Here is a 15441-nt window from a genome sequence, read left to right on the forward strand (position 1 = left end):
GGGGGGGTTACTGGGGTTGAAAAATTGCATTGGATAAGGAGTAAACTATGAGGTTGAAGCAAAACATTTGTGAACAAAGTAACACTTGCTGTTTTTGTAAGATACAGCACAACTCTGAATGAGAGACCAACACTGCCCTCTAGTGCATGAAAATGGACGCGCAGGAAAAACTGAAGACAAAAATCATAATTTTCCAGTGATTTTCACTGATTGTGTTACTGACATATTATGACCGTAATAAATTATGTGATATTCAGTGCATGGCTAATGTTGCTTAGTTTTGTTTCTTTCTTTTTTACACAAGTGCTTTTGTCACTTTAATTAAATTTAAAGCATAATGTTTTTATATTTGATATTGTGTGCTGTCATCTATGTTTTCACAGTGATAAAAATGATGAATTAGGTTTTATTTTCTAAAACCCTAAAGAGAATCACTGTAACAGTCAGACTCAGACCAGCAATGTTACACATTTAAAAATCTGGAAAAAGTTGATCTGGGCCATTTGTGCTGTAAAACAGTTGTTTAATTTTGAGTTGACTGACAAATCGATTATTCTCCCAGTGGTTTCAGATCTAATCCAACAGACACAAAACCTGGTTTCTCTTTCATCGTTACTTTATTGTACTTGCTTTTTCATACTAATTCATAACTCTTAATCCATAAAAAGTGCATTGCCTTAAAAATCATAATGTCACATCCATTTATAAAAACAGCTGAACGTCACAATAAATCCAACTAAATCTCACAAAGATGGAGCTAAATGAGCTCCAGTGACTCTTCATGACATTGCCTTTCTAATGTTTGTGAATGCTTTGCTTTGTATTCAGCCCTTGAATATTTATGCTGCAGAGTGAAAAACAACATTACCGCTGATTTAATGAAGAATCTCAGCAAATGTGTCCTTGTGTGAAAGTTCACACTGACTCTCTGAAACATTCATTTGTGCAGCGCTTTCTACTGCTCTGGGTCTGATGATAATTAAATAAGCAGACAGAGGAGACTGGAGCTGATAAATACAGTTGTAGCGGATCAGTGTGGATCTGCTCTCCATCTGTTGTAGTTGTGTTGTTAATAGTGTCTCCAGGCATTTACTGTGTGGTTGAATGCATGCCGAACGTATGCGACTGCCATTTGTTTGCTTGTTCTCGTGATCTCGCTATTTGGGGCAGCGGTGGAGTCGACCCACTGGCTACTTATAGCGCCTGCTGTCACCATGGTGAACGTGGCATGCTCACTCCACCTTGTCACCGTACTACTGTTGCTATGTTACAGCACTCTTCCATCTGTCAGTTAGCACAGAGGGAAATGTCACTCACGCTTCCTTCACATTATCTGCCAGCCTATTGCTTACCCTGCAGCCATGTGCACAAATGAGGAGAGAGGAGTTTTATCACCACCTGTTTTTATTTACTTCATTTACAACTAAGTGAGAGCTGCACTTTAAAGTGAGCTCCCTTTTCATTTTTTTTTTTTCGTTCTTTTTTTTGTGCCCCAACACCCACCGGTGTTATAATCCTGTTGATGTTGTTTCACACTGTCAACTTCAAGTGAATTTTGACAGTATGCTTTGTTTCACAGCACCTGCCATCATCATATGTGCTGCCTGTTTTGATGAAGCAAACACAAACTTTGAATATCTATATATACAGTATCTATCTGGTTTGTTCTTGTAGCAATGTTATGATGACTATAAATATTTAACTATCAGAAGAAAATATAGGAAATATGGACAGTATTAAAAAGCACAAAAACTGTCATCAAATTCAACAAACAAAGTGCACACTCAAGCTGTGGTATTCAAGCTGTTCTAAAGAAATATGAAGAATCCAGAGAGGTCAAGGACAAAAACAGGAGTGAGAGAGCAAGAGAACTGTCAAAATCTGATGAGAAGTTTCTCAGAGTTTCTTCGAGAGAGACCAGAGGAAATCCAGCTCAGCATCTGGCAGCTTCATCTGGATGCCAAGTAGATCCTTCCACAGTCCAAAGGAGTTTGACCAGGAGTGGCCTTTGTGGAAGGACAGCAGCCAGGAAGCCACTTTTTCAGAAGAGGGACAAGGAGAAAAGGCTGAGATATTCAAAAGCTCACAAAGACTGGAGTGAAGATCAGTGGAAGAGAGTCTTATGGAGTGGTCCAAATCGCTGACAGTACATGAGAAGTAGAGTTGGAAGGAGGTGGAACCATGAATGCTCGCAGACTTCAGTGAAACATGGTAGAGGGTCTGTCATGGTTTCTACGTTTCAAAACAGTTGTGCCACATGTAAAGGGAGGTCACTCTAAATACTGACCTTGGACTGTAGAAGCTGTTTTGTTCTGAACATTTGTGTTTCCTGTCTTTTCTGGTTGTATCTTAATAAAGACACTGGGAAATAAATTAAAAAGATCATTACAGCCTTGCTAAAACAGCTAAACTTAATGGTGGCCTTAGACTTTTGCACATCTTACTATTTTGCATTCAAGCCCAAACCAGTGATCTTGCATGTTTTACAGCAAATCATGGTGTAAAACATTGATGTGCGACTAAGGCTGGGTGTGACTTTTTTTTATTACTAGTTCATATACAGATATCTGAGTTTCAGTCCTGATGAGCATGTTTATCTACATGACTTTATTTTTCCAAATGTCTGAAAAGTGATGTCTAAGCACAAGTATCTGTACAGGACATTTACCTAAATGAAATAATTATTTAATTCAATGGATATCTGAAGAGAAAAAGAATAAGTAAGCATGTCAGTACTTACTAATACACAGATTAATAATCTAATATGGAGTACAGAGAGGTCATTTTGCTGGAACTGAAGCGCAGATTATTTCTGTTTGCTGTTCTGACCTGCACTGACTTGAAATGAATCACCGCTCTGACTGTACTCCTCTGTCTCTATTCATTTAACCCCTGAGTCGGTGTGGAATTATGGAGTCTCAGACTCTGAAGACAAAAAAATAAATGTTTTTACTTTCTCTCTGTCTCCACCCTTTCTTGCAGTGGGTGAAGCCAGGAACCTGATTCCTATGGATCCAAACGGTTTATCAGACCCATATGTTAAACTCAAGCTCATCCCAGATCCAAAGAACGAGACCAAACAGAAGACAAGGACCATCCGTTCATCTCTGAACCCCTGCTGGAATGAGTCCTTCACCTTGTGAGTCAAGTGTTTGTGTGTGTGTGTGTGTACAAAATGAAAGCAGAAAGAATTTGATCCTTGCCGTCTCCGTCGTCACATAACTCTACATTTGCTCCCTGTGTGTGTGTGTGCAGTAAGCTGAAAGCATCAGACAAGGACCGCCGTCTGTCCATTGAGATATGGGACTGGGACCGGACCACCAGGAACGATTTCATGGGCTCCATGTCATTTGGAGTGTCTGAGCTGATCAAGACTCCTACGTGTGGATGGTCAGTCGTCTTTCGAGCCCCATTCACTTCCATTCACTGCAACAATCCACTGAACTTTTTAAAGTTTTTTTAAGTGAAGTTTATACGCAAACTTTCAGAGTATAAAAAAATATCTTAGTAGTCTTACACATTCTTTTAATATAATTGCTATTTCTGAAACTTGGATGAATAATGTAAGGGGAATGGATTTTGACCTTGATGGCTATGACTTGGTATGCACAAACAGAGAGAATAAGATGGGAGGTGGTGTGGCCTTGTACAGTACATAGATAAAAACTTTTGTTATAAGAAAGTGGATAAAATGTCAAGGGTGGTAGATAATTTGCTGGAGTGTGTGACTGTAGAAATACTCGTGGAAAAAAAGAAAAATGTTGTAATAAGCTGTATTTATAGAGCACCTGGAGCCAGCATAGAAAAATTTAATGACTGGATGGAAGAAAATTACTTGACAATAAGTCATAAATTAATGTTCATATGTGGTGACTTCAATATAGATTTGTTAAATGTAGAAGATAATTATTTAAGAATGTAATTATGTATCAATGTTAACACTCTGTCATAATTTTTTAGTATATTACTTGTGTGGTGTAGAAGATAATTATTTATGTAGAGATACTGCTTGCAAACCAATGATGTAAGATGATGTCATGGGGTAGGACTGGATAAGTCTGACTTCTTCCTACTCCATTCAAGCATGTACTAGGTATAAGCAAATTGATATTGGATTAGCATTTGTTGGATATGTGTAAAATTATGTGTGTTGACATATCAACTGTCTTTACATGCTTGAAAGAATAAATCAAATCTAATCAAGTTGGAGATTTGACTAAATTTGGGTGGAATCAAGAATTTAGAATTACATTACGTGCTACATTTATAAAGCTCGGTATGTCATGCTTTACATGTCACAGTACACACTGCATTCAAAGTACATGTCCAGGGTCATGGCCAGGGTTGCACTTTAGATGGCATTGCATTTTGTTATGAGAGTGAACTGCAGTGAAACTAAAAGAACTCATTTCAAGCTCTGATCAGATGGTGAACGTGCAGTGTTCGACTTTCACCACGCAGCCTTACAGCTCCTCATCTTCTTCTTTGTGACATTTTGAAGCTGTTCATTTCCTTGTTCTTCCATTGTCAGAAGTTATTAATGCCATGTCTATTGGTGCCTGCCAATTGAAGGCTCATGGAATGCACCTCTGAGCTATTGTAGAGAACTGATTGATCACTGGTTGATGTAACGCTTCACACATTCACCTTCTTTTAATGAAAGTCAAGATTCCTCTGCGAGCAATTCATCAATTCAGGAAACATTTGCAAAACAAGTCTACTGTAATAGAAATGTACACAAGTATGTGTGATTATGGTTCAACTGTTTTGCGTGTAATGACTTTCTGCAGTCAACTAGATGTTTGGGAAGGTCGGACTATTCAACGGAGAACCAGTAGAAGACATTTTGATCAACATGACATAAGCAATAGCGATTGATAACGTAGTTAACAGCAGACAGTTGTATATAATCATTTTTATGATTTGAAGGTCATGTTGTTTTAACACAGTCAATAAGTCCTAACCATCCAAAAGAATTCTTTAAACTAACCTTTACACTACGCTACAGTAAATGATGACGAGCAAAGTAATGTGGTTCCACTGCTTTATTGCAAATACAGGGACAGGGTCTGTCTTCTCACAGCAGTGTGGCAGTTTGTTAACTCGATACTTCGCTGCCTCCAACGATTGCAGCCAACTTTGCCCAAAAACAGCAGCATGGCATGCATAAAAGGCACTGCTGGCCAAAGCCACGTCCAGCCTCGCTGACAAACAGCACCTGCTGGCGTCATCTCCTACAGCTCTCTGTTTTTGTCTGCCTGCTTTGTCTCACACTGGCAGACACACACTCGTGGAGATTTTACAGTCACTCTTTGTGGACCATGTTACCCTAAACCGAGCCTGATCGACTGTGACTGTTAGACGCTCCAGGAAATACCTGTGCAGAGGAACGCTTGGCACTGGCAGCTTGGAAAGCACCACAGTGTGTTTATCCGTTGGTCTGCATATTGTCCTGTGTATTTCAGGTCATTAAACACGTGGCCTGAGCATTTGTACCTTACAGATGAAGTAGAGTCACGTTGGCACTGCTGACAGAGAGCAGACCTGCGAACACAAAGAAAGGCTGCTCATGACTGAAATGATGCAGAAATACAGAGATGTATAAACTGAGGAAGAAACACATGGTTGCTGGATTAATAGTAGTATGGAAATATGTGGATTTACAGCCCAATGAAGGAAGTAAATAACAACCAGTCATTTTTCTCTCTTTTCCCTCTGTCAGGTACAAGTTGTTGAACCAGGAGGAGGGAGAGTACTACAACGTTCCCATCCCAGAGGTGGACGACGTCGACCTGGAGCTGCGGCAGAAGTTTGAGGTGAGGGCTAAGAGGGCGTGGCTCGGGTTTAGAATGTATAAGGTTCAATAAAAGCAGAAGTAGATCTTCTTTTTCACACATACACGTTTGTTGTACTGAACATACAAATGCTCACTCGCTTGAACAAAAAATGTGTTCCTCTCTCCTGTCACCATGGTAACCTCCATCCTGTTCCTCCTTGTGCTTTTCACCCTGTGAGCCGGAGCGGGAGATCGCATTCTCCTATCAGTAAAATGGATGCTCGTGATTTTCAAGGAACATTTCACATAGAGCACGAGCTTACAGTAAATATGGATAGCACAATAAGTCCAGACAAGTCTCAGACAGTAGCCTTAAATAAGAACTGTAGCCTCACAGTCCATTATAATTCCTGACTCTTGCTCTTACAGTTCTGCTCGCCTGTTAAGGCTGCAGACACAAGCATCCAGCTAAAAACAACTCTGATCAGTCTAAATTCTAACCCAACTCTCAGGAGCTGTTATTTGGAGATCTAAATTAAAATGAGCTTCAGATTTTGTCCCTTAAAAACCGATTATAGCTGTCTGTTACATTGCAAAGTCTCTTTTACTGTAGTTTCAAGCTGCAAGCGGGTACAGACCAGCACTTCATGTGCTCTGCTCGGCTCTTGCTTACAGTGGGACATGACAAATATGAGAAGCTATACAGAAGGAGAAATCACAGACAGTCTAAATGAAGCCAACCTTGGGTTTTTGTTGATGTCAAAGAACAGCGTTAAGGCTCTTGCTGTAGTTCCTCAGCCTCTCTGGACTCCAGTGTAAAAGCACCTCTTCCTGCAAATGTTACAATGAAAGCGAGAGTTAACCTATCGTACATAAGGGATGAATACAGCAAAATAATATGACCCATGATGTATAAAACTGTTCAGATTTTTGTTATCTAACTTAGCCCTAAGTTGTAAGAAACCAGACAAATGATTTATTAGAAATCAGGAGTCTGTCGAGGTATTATATGAGAGTTAATCTTTTTATTGGTCATCATGTTATTGCAAGTTTTTCCCAGTCTACTAACATTATTTAAATCTTACATTATATCTGACTATTTTCTGAAACCTGGACTAGTGTGAAACATTTTTAACTTATCTTTTGTACTGCTTGGTAATCACTGATTTCAGTTCATGCCAATATGCATCGAAAACTCATTTGGAAGTGAATATATTCAAAAAGAAATGATAGAATACCAGCTGTAAGTGCATATTGATTTGAAAAATGTGTAATGTATTAGTCAAAATATGTGCAAAATTAATGTAACTGCAAGCAAAAGCAAACACTTTTTATTTTGATGGATTTCCTCTTCCTCCAAGTTGTTTATAGTGTATGAAAAGTATTCAAAAATTTAAAAAGAAATACTGTTTGCTTTGAAAATGACTGAGTGTATTATTTACACACTTTGTTCTAAATGAAATAAGCATGAAAAACACTGCTGTTGTCCATTAGTCAGGACTAAGGGATCATTTTTGGAGCTAATTCTTGCTGTTTACTTGCAGGTTTATTTAATGCAGGTGTCTGTCTGCGAGGGTTTCTGTTACTCTAACACATCACAACATCCTCACTTTAAATAAACCTCATGGCCTCTTCATTCCCATAGTAATAACTCAGAAGTGGAAAAAGACTGCACAGTGTAAATGCAATGAGTGAGCATTTCATCTCCTCAAGACATGGAATCTCTTTTCTAATTTTCTGCATCTCTCCATACTGTTCATTGCTGACCTCAACTTCCCTCTGAGGCTGGCGTCTTCACGCAACTGTGCGGTTGCCATGGAAACTAGTGCGAGATGCATCCAGATGTGACATAGAAGGGTTTTATTCTGCTTTCTAGTCAAACCTCTGATCATTTTTATTATTTGTAGATGGATTGAAGCAGATCAAAATAGTGACTCATCATTTGTCTACATGTGTATTTTGTCGTAGTTGCTTCTTTGTAGCCAAACTACACATGCATACATCAAATGACCTCTAATAAATGAGCTTCCTCTTTTTTCTAGGCCTGCCAGTTAAATATCCACTATCTAAAGGTAGCTCTCCTGCCTGCTTCATCTCTGTTTCTCTCGCTCACAGCTTGCATCACACTCACTCTATTTATTGTATTAGGATTGTTTGTGGATCTCTGCTGGGCTTCCACAAATTAATCTGATTTACTAACAAAGGCTTTCAACAGCATAAAGCTCTCACACACTCTGTCAGTATTTCACATAGTAAAATTTAAGGGACTTAATGTCATTTTAAAATAAAGTAACAATTGAAGCAAAGCTTTTGAAGATTTTGCAGCATCTGTGGCAAAGATCAGATCAGCACACACTGACATTTGCAGCATTTGGTTTCAAGGAACGAATATCTTCAAATTGAAGCCTAAAAACATTAACAGCCATGGGATTAGTGCTAATATGGTACAGAAGTTAATACAAACACCACACAGCATTATTGTTAGTAAATGTGTTGACCGCTCAGGCCTCTGGTGGTGTCACCATCCTCAACATTATCAGTTAGGAGAGCTTCACACCAGCTCCCACCCTCTACTAGTCTGCCATTGGTCTGGACTATAGAAGGCTGTTAGGACATGAAGCATGGACTGACACTCACTCACACAAAGTAACTGTGTGTGCTTGGTGTGCATGCCAAATCTCTCCACACAGTGGCAGTGTTATATATATTTTTATAAGACTAGTGTGTGGCTGTACTAATTGTGTTTGAATACAACTTTTTGTGGCCACATAACTTTTCAAACAGGTAGGTGTGGTTTTTTTGTGTGTTTGTGTGTGTGAACTGTACTGATGTGAAGTTGTCTCATTTTTCTGTAGACAAATGGCCCATGTTAGAGATGTTTATGTACATGTATTTTAAAAATTAACCGCCACAGGTGACATTATAGTTAGTAGTGCAACATCAACACCAGCAAACAATGCATGTAGATCACCACCTTATGAAAAAGTTTTAGGCCTGAAACACTTGACTGCATGATGTAAATCAGAGTGTATTTGGTAGTACACCTCGCTAGCAATGTCCTGGCAGGGTTAGGGTAGTGGTTTACCACCTTTTTGACTTGTGGACCATTAAAAATAAGGAGTGTGGACATAAGTTATGAGCAGTACAACCAAAAGGTTTTTCCTTTCTGGATTTTTTTCATTTAAGGGATTTATAGAGGCTTGAAGAGGTTAAATTATACAGTATTTCAGAAGAAAGGAGCAGAAGATTAGAATAAAATGAATAATAATAATTCTTTCTTTTGAAATTTCCTTTTACTTTTTTGGGGTCCCTCACATTCAACTTGGGACCCCTTTGCTGGATTGTGGCCAGTTTAGGCATCACACAGGATGATTAAAGCCACAACAAACTATTATTAATGACAGAAGTATTAGAAATTGATGATTTAGTATTTGTTTCTCCATCACTGTATGAATAAGAGCAGAAAACCAATTTGCCTGGCAACAGCTTCTCTGTGTCCCACCATTCGGCTGGCTTCTCTGCCCTATCTGACATAAACAGACAACCGCTAGAGCCGTGATGGGAGCTGGCAGAGTCCTAATTGCTCCAATTGTTCAAAGACGCTTGGCAGGCCAGGCATTATAACAACAGGGAACCTTGCAATGCTGGAACCCCCCTGCTGACTGCCCACCTCACAATTTCCCCTTAAATGCATCACAAGTGAAATCTGTTTGAATATCTGTGAGGCTGTTTGAATATAACAAAATAAGTGGCACATCAGTGGAAAAAATAGACTACTACATGGTCTGTGAGGAAATAGACTGAACAGAGAAGTGAAGCAGTTGTCTGTGATGGTGAGGGATGGTGTGTGCATCCATTGTGTCACCTTGTAGCAAATAATAATGCAATAACTGCTAAATGATTACAGAACCTATCGCAGCATGCAAAACGCAGTGAAAATTTGTTTTTGTGGTTATTACACTGTCATTTGTTTGTTTTATTTTATAAAATATATCTTCCTGAAAAGCTGCACACACAACCATAGCGTGATTAATTGCTGGCAAGCGCACTTTCTTTGTCCTTATGTTCATTGGCGCTTAAGCCCTGCTCGTGGCGGTCTGTGATCTGATCAGGACACGTGTCAGTGGCAGCCAGATGTGAATATCTGACTTCAGACCAGCTGATAACAGCATGGTGATTTATTTGAAAGTTCCATGTCCTCTCCTACACCACAGAAAGCCAAGATGGGCCATGGTAAAAAAGTGATCACGCCATCAGACCACCGGCGGGTCAGCCTGCCTTCAGGTAACATGGACCGGGGCCGACTCAGTGACTTCAACTTCCTGGCCTTGCTGGGAAAGGGCAGCTTTGGCAAGGTGAGAGCTACAGACCTGATGCAACAGGACAACAATGATTGTAATCCTGAGGAATGCCTGAGAGTGCTGTTATGTCAGCATTTGTTTGCTGTATTAAACTTCAGAATTTCTGCGATTTATTGTGACCTGTGGTTTTTTTCATTAACTGCAGGTAATGTTGGCAGAGATGAAGTCAACAGAGGAGCTATACGCCATCAAGATCCTCAAAAAAGACGTGGTGATGCAGGATGATGACGTTGAATGTACGATGGTGGAGAAGAGGGTCTTGGCCCAGAGAGACAAACCGTCCTTCCTCACACAGCTCCACTCTTGCTTCCAGACTGTGGTGTGTAAAAACATCATGGTTTTTACTGCATATTTCATTCTCTGCTGCGGAACTGCTCAGACCCACAAAAATACCACTTTACTTCATTTAAAGGACACCACTGTGCTCCCTCAGCATTCTTTCATCAGCTGTCTATTCAGTCCCTTGCACTTTACCGGTTTGTGTGTGTGTGTCTCTGTGTTGTTCTGCCTGTCCTTACATCTGCATTTGCCTCTTCTATATTTATTCACATTCTTTTGCCGGCGCCCCTGCAGAGAAAAATGATATCGAGCTGAGACCTCTTTTGAATACGAAGTTTCCGTTATGACGTCAACTCTTTGCATAGATGGGGTCACGCAACAAGTCTTCAATGAAAAACACATTTACTGATCAAAGCTTCGTGACTTATAATGCAAGTATATGACCTAACCAAACTGCTATACTGAAAGAATAAATGGTGTTCGGCATTTTAATATCTCTGAAAGCAAACCATGATTCACGACATATACAGTTGTACGCTGCTAGATCATATCGAATACTGCATACCGTACCTAACCTCTACATCTTTTTTTCTGATGCTCATTAAGCGTAATGCACTGCCCTTTTTGTTGAAAGCACACACTGCACTTTTCTTTGTGTCGCATCTATTTAGAGCTGCCCTTTGGACAATAACCTTTTTTTTTTTTTGTAGGATCGGCTTTACTTTGTGATGGAGTACATTAACGGAGGAGATCTCATGTATCATATCCAGCGTATGGGCAAGTTTAAGGAGCCACAGGCAGTGTAAGGACGCCATACTTCATACACGCGCACACACACACTGTATATTTTAAGGATAATTAAGATATCCTGCAGTACAGCTACCTCAAGTTAGTGCTATGGGCAATGAAACCCTATTGTAGAACTCTACAGTCCTAATTTGGTGTGCATACAGTGTTTAGGTGCCTTAATTAGAAAATAATGAAGCATAGTTGTGTACAGCTGTCTTGTATTCAGTTCAACACTTCAATGACAAATGTCTTTTCTTTTTCAAATTTGCAGGTTTTATGCTGCAGAGATTGCTGTTGGTTTGTTTTTCTTGCACCGAAAGGGAATAATCTACAGGTGGGCGGCAGCTTAAAGGTTATTTTAAAGATAGATAGATAGGTATCTTGGAATAATGTGGGGTAAGAACAGACACTTGGTGCTTTGTTGAGGTGAAATGTAAAGACAGTCTGCATGTTGAAAATTAAAGAAGAAGAATGTGAGTCAGGGAAGAATGAGAACATAAAGAAAAGATGTGGGGAAATCTATAGGAACAGTTTTGAGGCATCATAATTTGAGAACAAAAATGGTAAACAAGTTGAAACTGAGAGCTGAAGTTAGACACGATGAAGTGGTTTAGACATTGCTATGGAGACAAAGACTGATGGGCAGATTAAAACAACGGACAAAGAGGAGATAACACAAAGAATGAAAAATTGGGAGAAGGGCAGAGATGTGGGTATGTCCAGAAAGACGGAATGAGTGAGAGAAAGAGATTAAGAACAGATGTGTACTGTAGATTTAACCTTGCTGGTCTGTGTTTAAACAACAGCACTTGGAGGTGAGTATTAAATCCATATTAATCTCCCTGATGCAAAAGACAAAAGACAGAAGTGCTTGGCAGAGACTAAGGTCACCCTGTTCTTCTTCAGTACTTCAGCTAAGGACTCACAGCCACTCTTCATATCCCACTGGCCTTGTGTTTGGCATCCTGACTTTGTTTTGTGAGACTGAGGGGAGGGAAAAGATGGACATGAAACACAGGCAGAGACACTGGTTGAACTATAAGAACACAAAAGCACAGATGAAGTAGGCTGAGGGCAACATTTATTTAGGCCAAGAAATGATGGATTTACTCAGTGTTTGATGTGTTGTGTGAACAGAGAACGTGCTCAGAGAGGAGGCATGGTACAGAGCAACTGTGCTCCTCTCTAGCCAGGACAGCAACACACACACAATATATCCAAGAGGTCACAAATCCAGACAGAAAAATGTTCATAACCTGGTCTCTGCTGCAGGGATCTGAAGCTCGACAACGTGATGCTGGACTCTGAGGGCCACATCAAGATAGCTGACTTTGGCATGTGTAAGGAAAATATGTATGAAGGCATGACCACACGCACCTTCTGCGGGACCCCGGACTACATCGCACCAGAGGTGAGATTTCTGTGGTGGGGAAACAGGGACCAGATTACAGTAAGGATAGGAAAAACATTGGGTTCCTGGTCTTTCCAAAAACAAAACATGAGAACAAGAGTGTAACGAATGGATTAACAGGTGTTGGGACCATTAGCATGCCTGGCTAACTGGCTAAAGTTAACACAAGGAGAACCATTCTTTTTTTTTTTAATGGGGTTACCAGTTATGTTAAGAAAACCCAACACAAAACTACTACAAAGATGCAAAATGACCACAAAGGGTCAAAACAACTACAAAGAGACACCGAGTGATTGCAGACAGAGAAAAAATGCCTTCTTGCTCTCTTGTAGGAGGGATGGGGGTCTTATACAGGGGCCTGTTGTCTCTTTATCTGTCCACGACAAATGGTGCTGAAGAGCATTGAAGCTATTCTGCCAGGTATCATGGTGTCCCAACAGCTTGCAGCACATTTTGTTGATGTTTGCCTTAATTTGTTATGTGTCTATGTGTTGCTGTTGTGCAGTGTGTTAGGTAACAGTGATACTAGATACTTATTCTGCAAACGCTGAATCCCCTTGAGCTTACTAGAGGATTAAAAAGCAAAAAACTCTCAATAACCAATGAAACTATAATTTAGTCTGTGTGTAAGTGCTCAAAAAAAAACAAATAAGACAACTAATACAGATAGAAATGATTCTACAGCATTAGTACACACAGATGATTCGGAGGGTAATGAGATATCTGTTCATCTGTTTGGTGATATTTATATTTGTGTCTATTCCCATCTGTCTGTTGACTCATGAGAGAGCTTGGTGTCTCCCCGTTAGGAGGTGAGGGAAGCCCATACTCCTGGTTTCTCACAGGAAATTGCATCAAGACATCTTTTTCAGGACTTCCCTCATCACCAGAATAAATCAAACATGACTCAAAAGCAAAACAGGCAGTTAATGAGCCTTCCATTGTTGACTGTGTAATGCACCATTTTGATTAGATAAAGCATTTTACTTTTCATGTGGCTATTATATCCCAACAAGTAGCTTTTGATAGGATGCAACCCCACAGCAGTGTTTTCTCAATAGGTACAACAGGAGAGACACAAAGATGATGATGGGAATAGTTTTTAAGGAAGATGAACAAGAAATTGTAACTGTGTGAACATTTCCACTGTTAAAGGCGAGTATAGCTGTGATTTAGCTCTCTGCTTGTGCATCTGCATGATTATTATTGTGTGTGTAGCCTGTGTGTGGGAGGTACTGTAGGTGTAGGATAGTAAATTGGATGGTAGGAGAGAGTGTCTTTGCTATGGCAGCTCAAAATATCTGACTATTTAATGGTGATTTGGTTGGAATTTAGTTGAGAACTACTATTAGTTCTACTGTGATGTTTTCACTGTCTTTAATACCAGAGGTGGAAAGTAACCAAGTACATTTACTCAAGTACTGTACTTAAACACAGTTTTGAGGTATCTGTACTTTACCTGAGTAATTTTATTTTCTGCTACTTCATGCTTGGACTTCACTGCATTTCAGAGCAAAATACTGTAGTTTATACAAACTACATTTCAGAATCAAATCAATAAAACAACATACAGTATAATCATGAGACTTGGTTCCCAGTGGGAGATTCACAAGGTACCCATTAGTGTGTAAAGTACTTCAAATGATAGCTGTATAATTTAGTTAAAACTAGCTCCACCTTTACAAGCTGAAACATTAAATGTGATGTACATAATTATGCATCAGTCATGATAATCCACTATATACAGTAATGTGAATTGTGCCATTCTGCATAATGAGTACTTTTACTTTTGGTACTTTAAGTACATCTTGATGCTAATATTTTTGTACTTTTAAATGCAGGACTTTTACTTGTAACAGAGTATTTTTACACTGTGGTATTGATACTTTTACTTAAGTAAACAATCTGAGTCCTTCATCACTGTTTAGTACTATACTGTAAAACTGCAGCATTCATCCCCTATAGATCTCTCTGAGTTGACCTCAACAATTGCTTCATCTAAATCATCAACATGGCTCCTGGACCCCATCCCGACCAGGCTGCTCAAAGACGTCTTTCCCCTAATCAACACATCCATACTAGATCTGATTAACCTCTCTCTATTAACAGGTTATGTTCCACAGGCTTTTAAACTTGCAGTAATTAAACCTCTACTACTCTTGACCCAGATAGGATATTAGACAAGGTCTATTCTAATATAAAACATGGCTACAGAGCTATGCAGCTCTCACATCTGGGCCAGTCAGACCATATGTCTCTGCTTTTAGCACCAGCATATACCCCCCTCAGGAAACAGGCTCCTACCAAAATAATGCCTGTCAAAATTTGGCCCGTGGGTGCCTCTCATCAGCTGCAAGACTGTTTTGAGAGAACCAATTGGGACATTTTTGACCATCCAGACCTGGAGGAGCATACAGTGGCAGTCCTATGCTATATTAAATATTGCATAGATTCTGTTACTGTGGATAAGCGTGTCCGGGTCTGCTCCAACCAAAAACCCTGGATGACTAGAGAGGTTCGACGACTGTTACGGGAGAGGAACATAGCCTTTAGGTCAGGCGATAGGAATTCATACAGTTGTGCCAGAGCTAATTTGAGGAGAGGTATTCGACGGGCGAAACTGCATTACAAGCAGAGGATTGAGGATAATATTAGGACACATAACACGCGGCAGGTGTGGCAAGGGATACAGCATTTAACCAATCATAGATCAAACCTCGCTGCTGTCGACGGGGACCCTTCACTGGCGGAGGAGTTGAACCTCTTCTTCGCCCGTTTTGAGGTGGAGCCACCAGAGACAGCCGTATTACAGCTAACAGCCCACC

General features: G+C 39.9%; 1 protein-coding gene across 3 annotated transcripts in view; it reads left to right on the forward strand.

Moving 5' to 3' along the window:
- Positions 1–15441, forward strand: part of prkcab (protein kinase C, alpha, b) — a 93454-nt gene that overhangs the window by 66677 nt on the left and 11336 nt on the right. For 2 of the 3 annotated variants that reach the window (XM_020619852.1, XM_020619849.1), the window contains exons 6-14: positions 2983–3139; positions 3256–3390; positions 5723–5816; positions 7819–7848; positions 9991–10131; positions 10283–10456; positions 11127–11218; positions 11477–11539; positions 12478–12616. In XM_020619852.1, the coding sequence (XP_020475508.1) occupies positions 2983–3139; positions 3256–3390; positions 5723–5816; positions 7819–7848; positions 9991–10131; positions 10283–10456; positions 11127–11218; positions 11477–11539; positions 12478–12616 (1025 nt within the window). The remainder of the gene's footprint in view (positions 1–2982; positions 3140–3255; positions 3391–5722; positions 5817–7818; positions 7849–9990; positions 10132–10282; positions 10457–11126; positions 11219–11476; positions 11540–12477; positions 12617–15441) is intronic. The other variant, XM_020619851.1, reaches the window with a different exon arrangement.

The sequence above is a fragment of the Monopterus albus genome, unplaced genomic scaffold, assembly GCF_001952655.1.
Source record: "Monopterus albus unplaced genomic scaffold, M_albus_1.0 scaffold227.1, whole genome shotgun sequence".
Classification (NCBI taxonomy): Eukaryota; Metazoa; Chordata; class Actinopteri; order Synbranchiformes; family Synbranchidae; genus Monopterus; species Monopterus albus.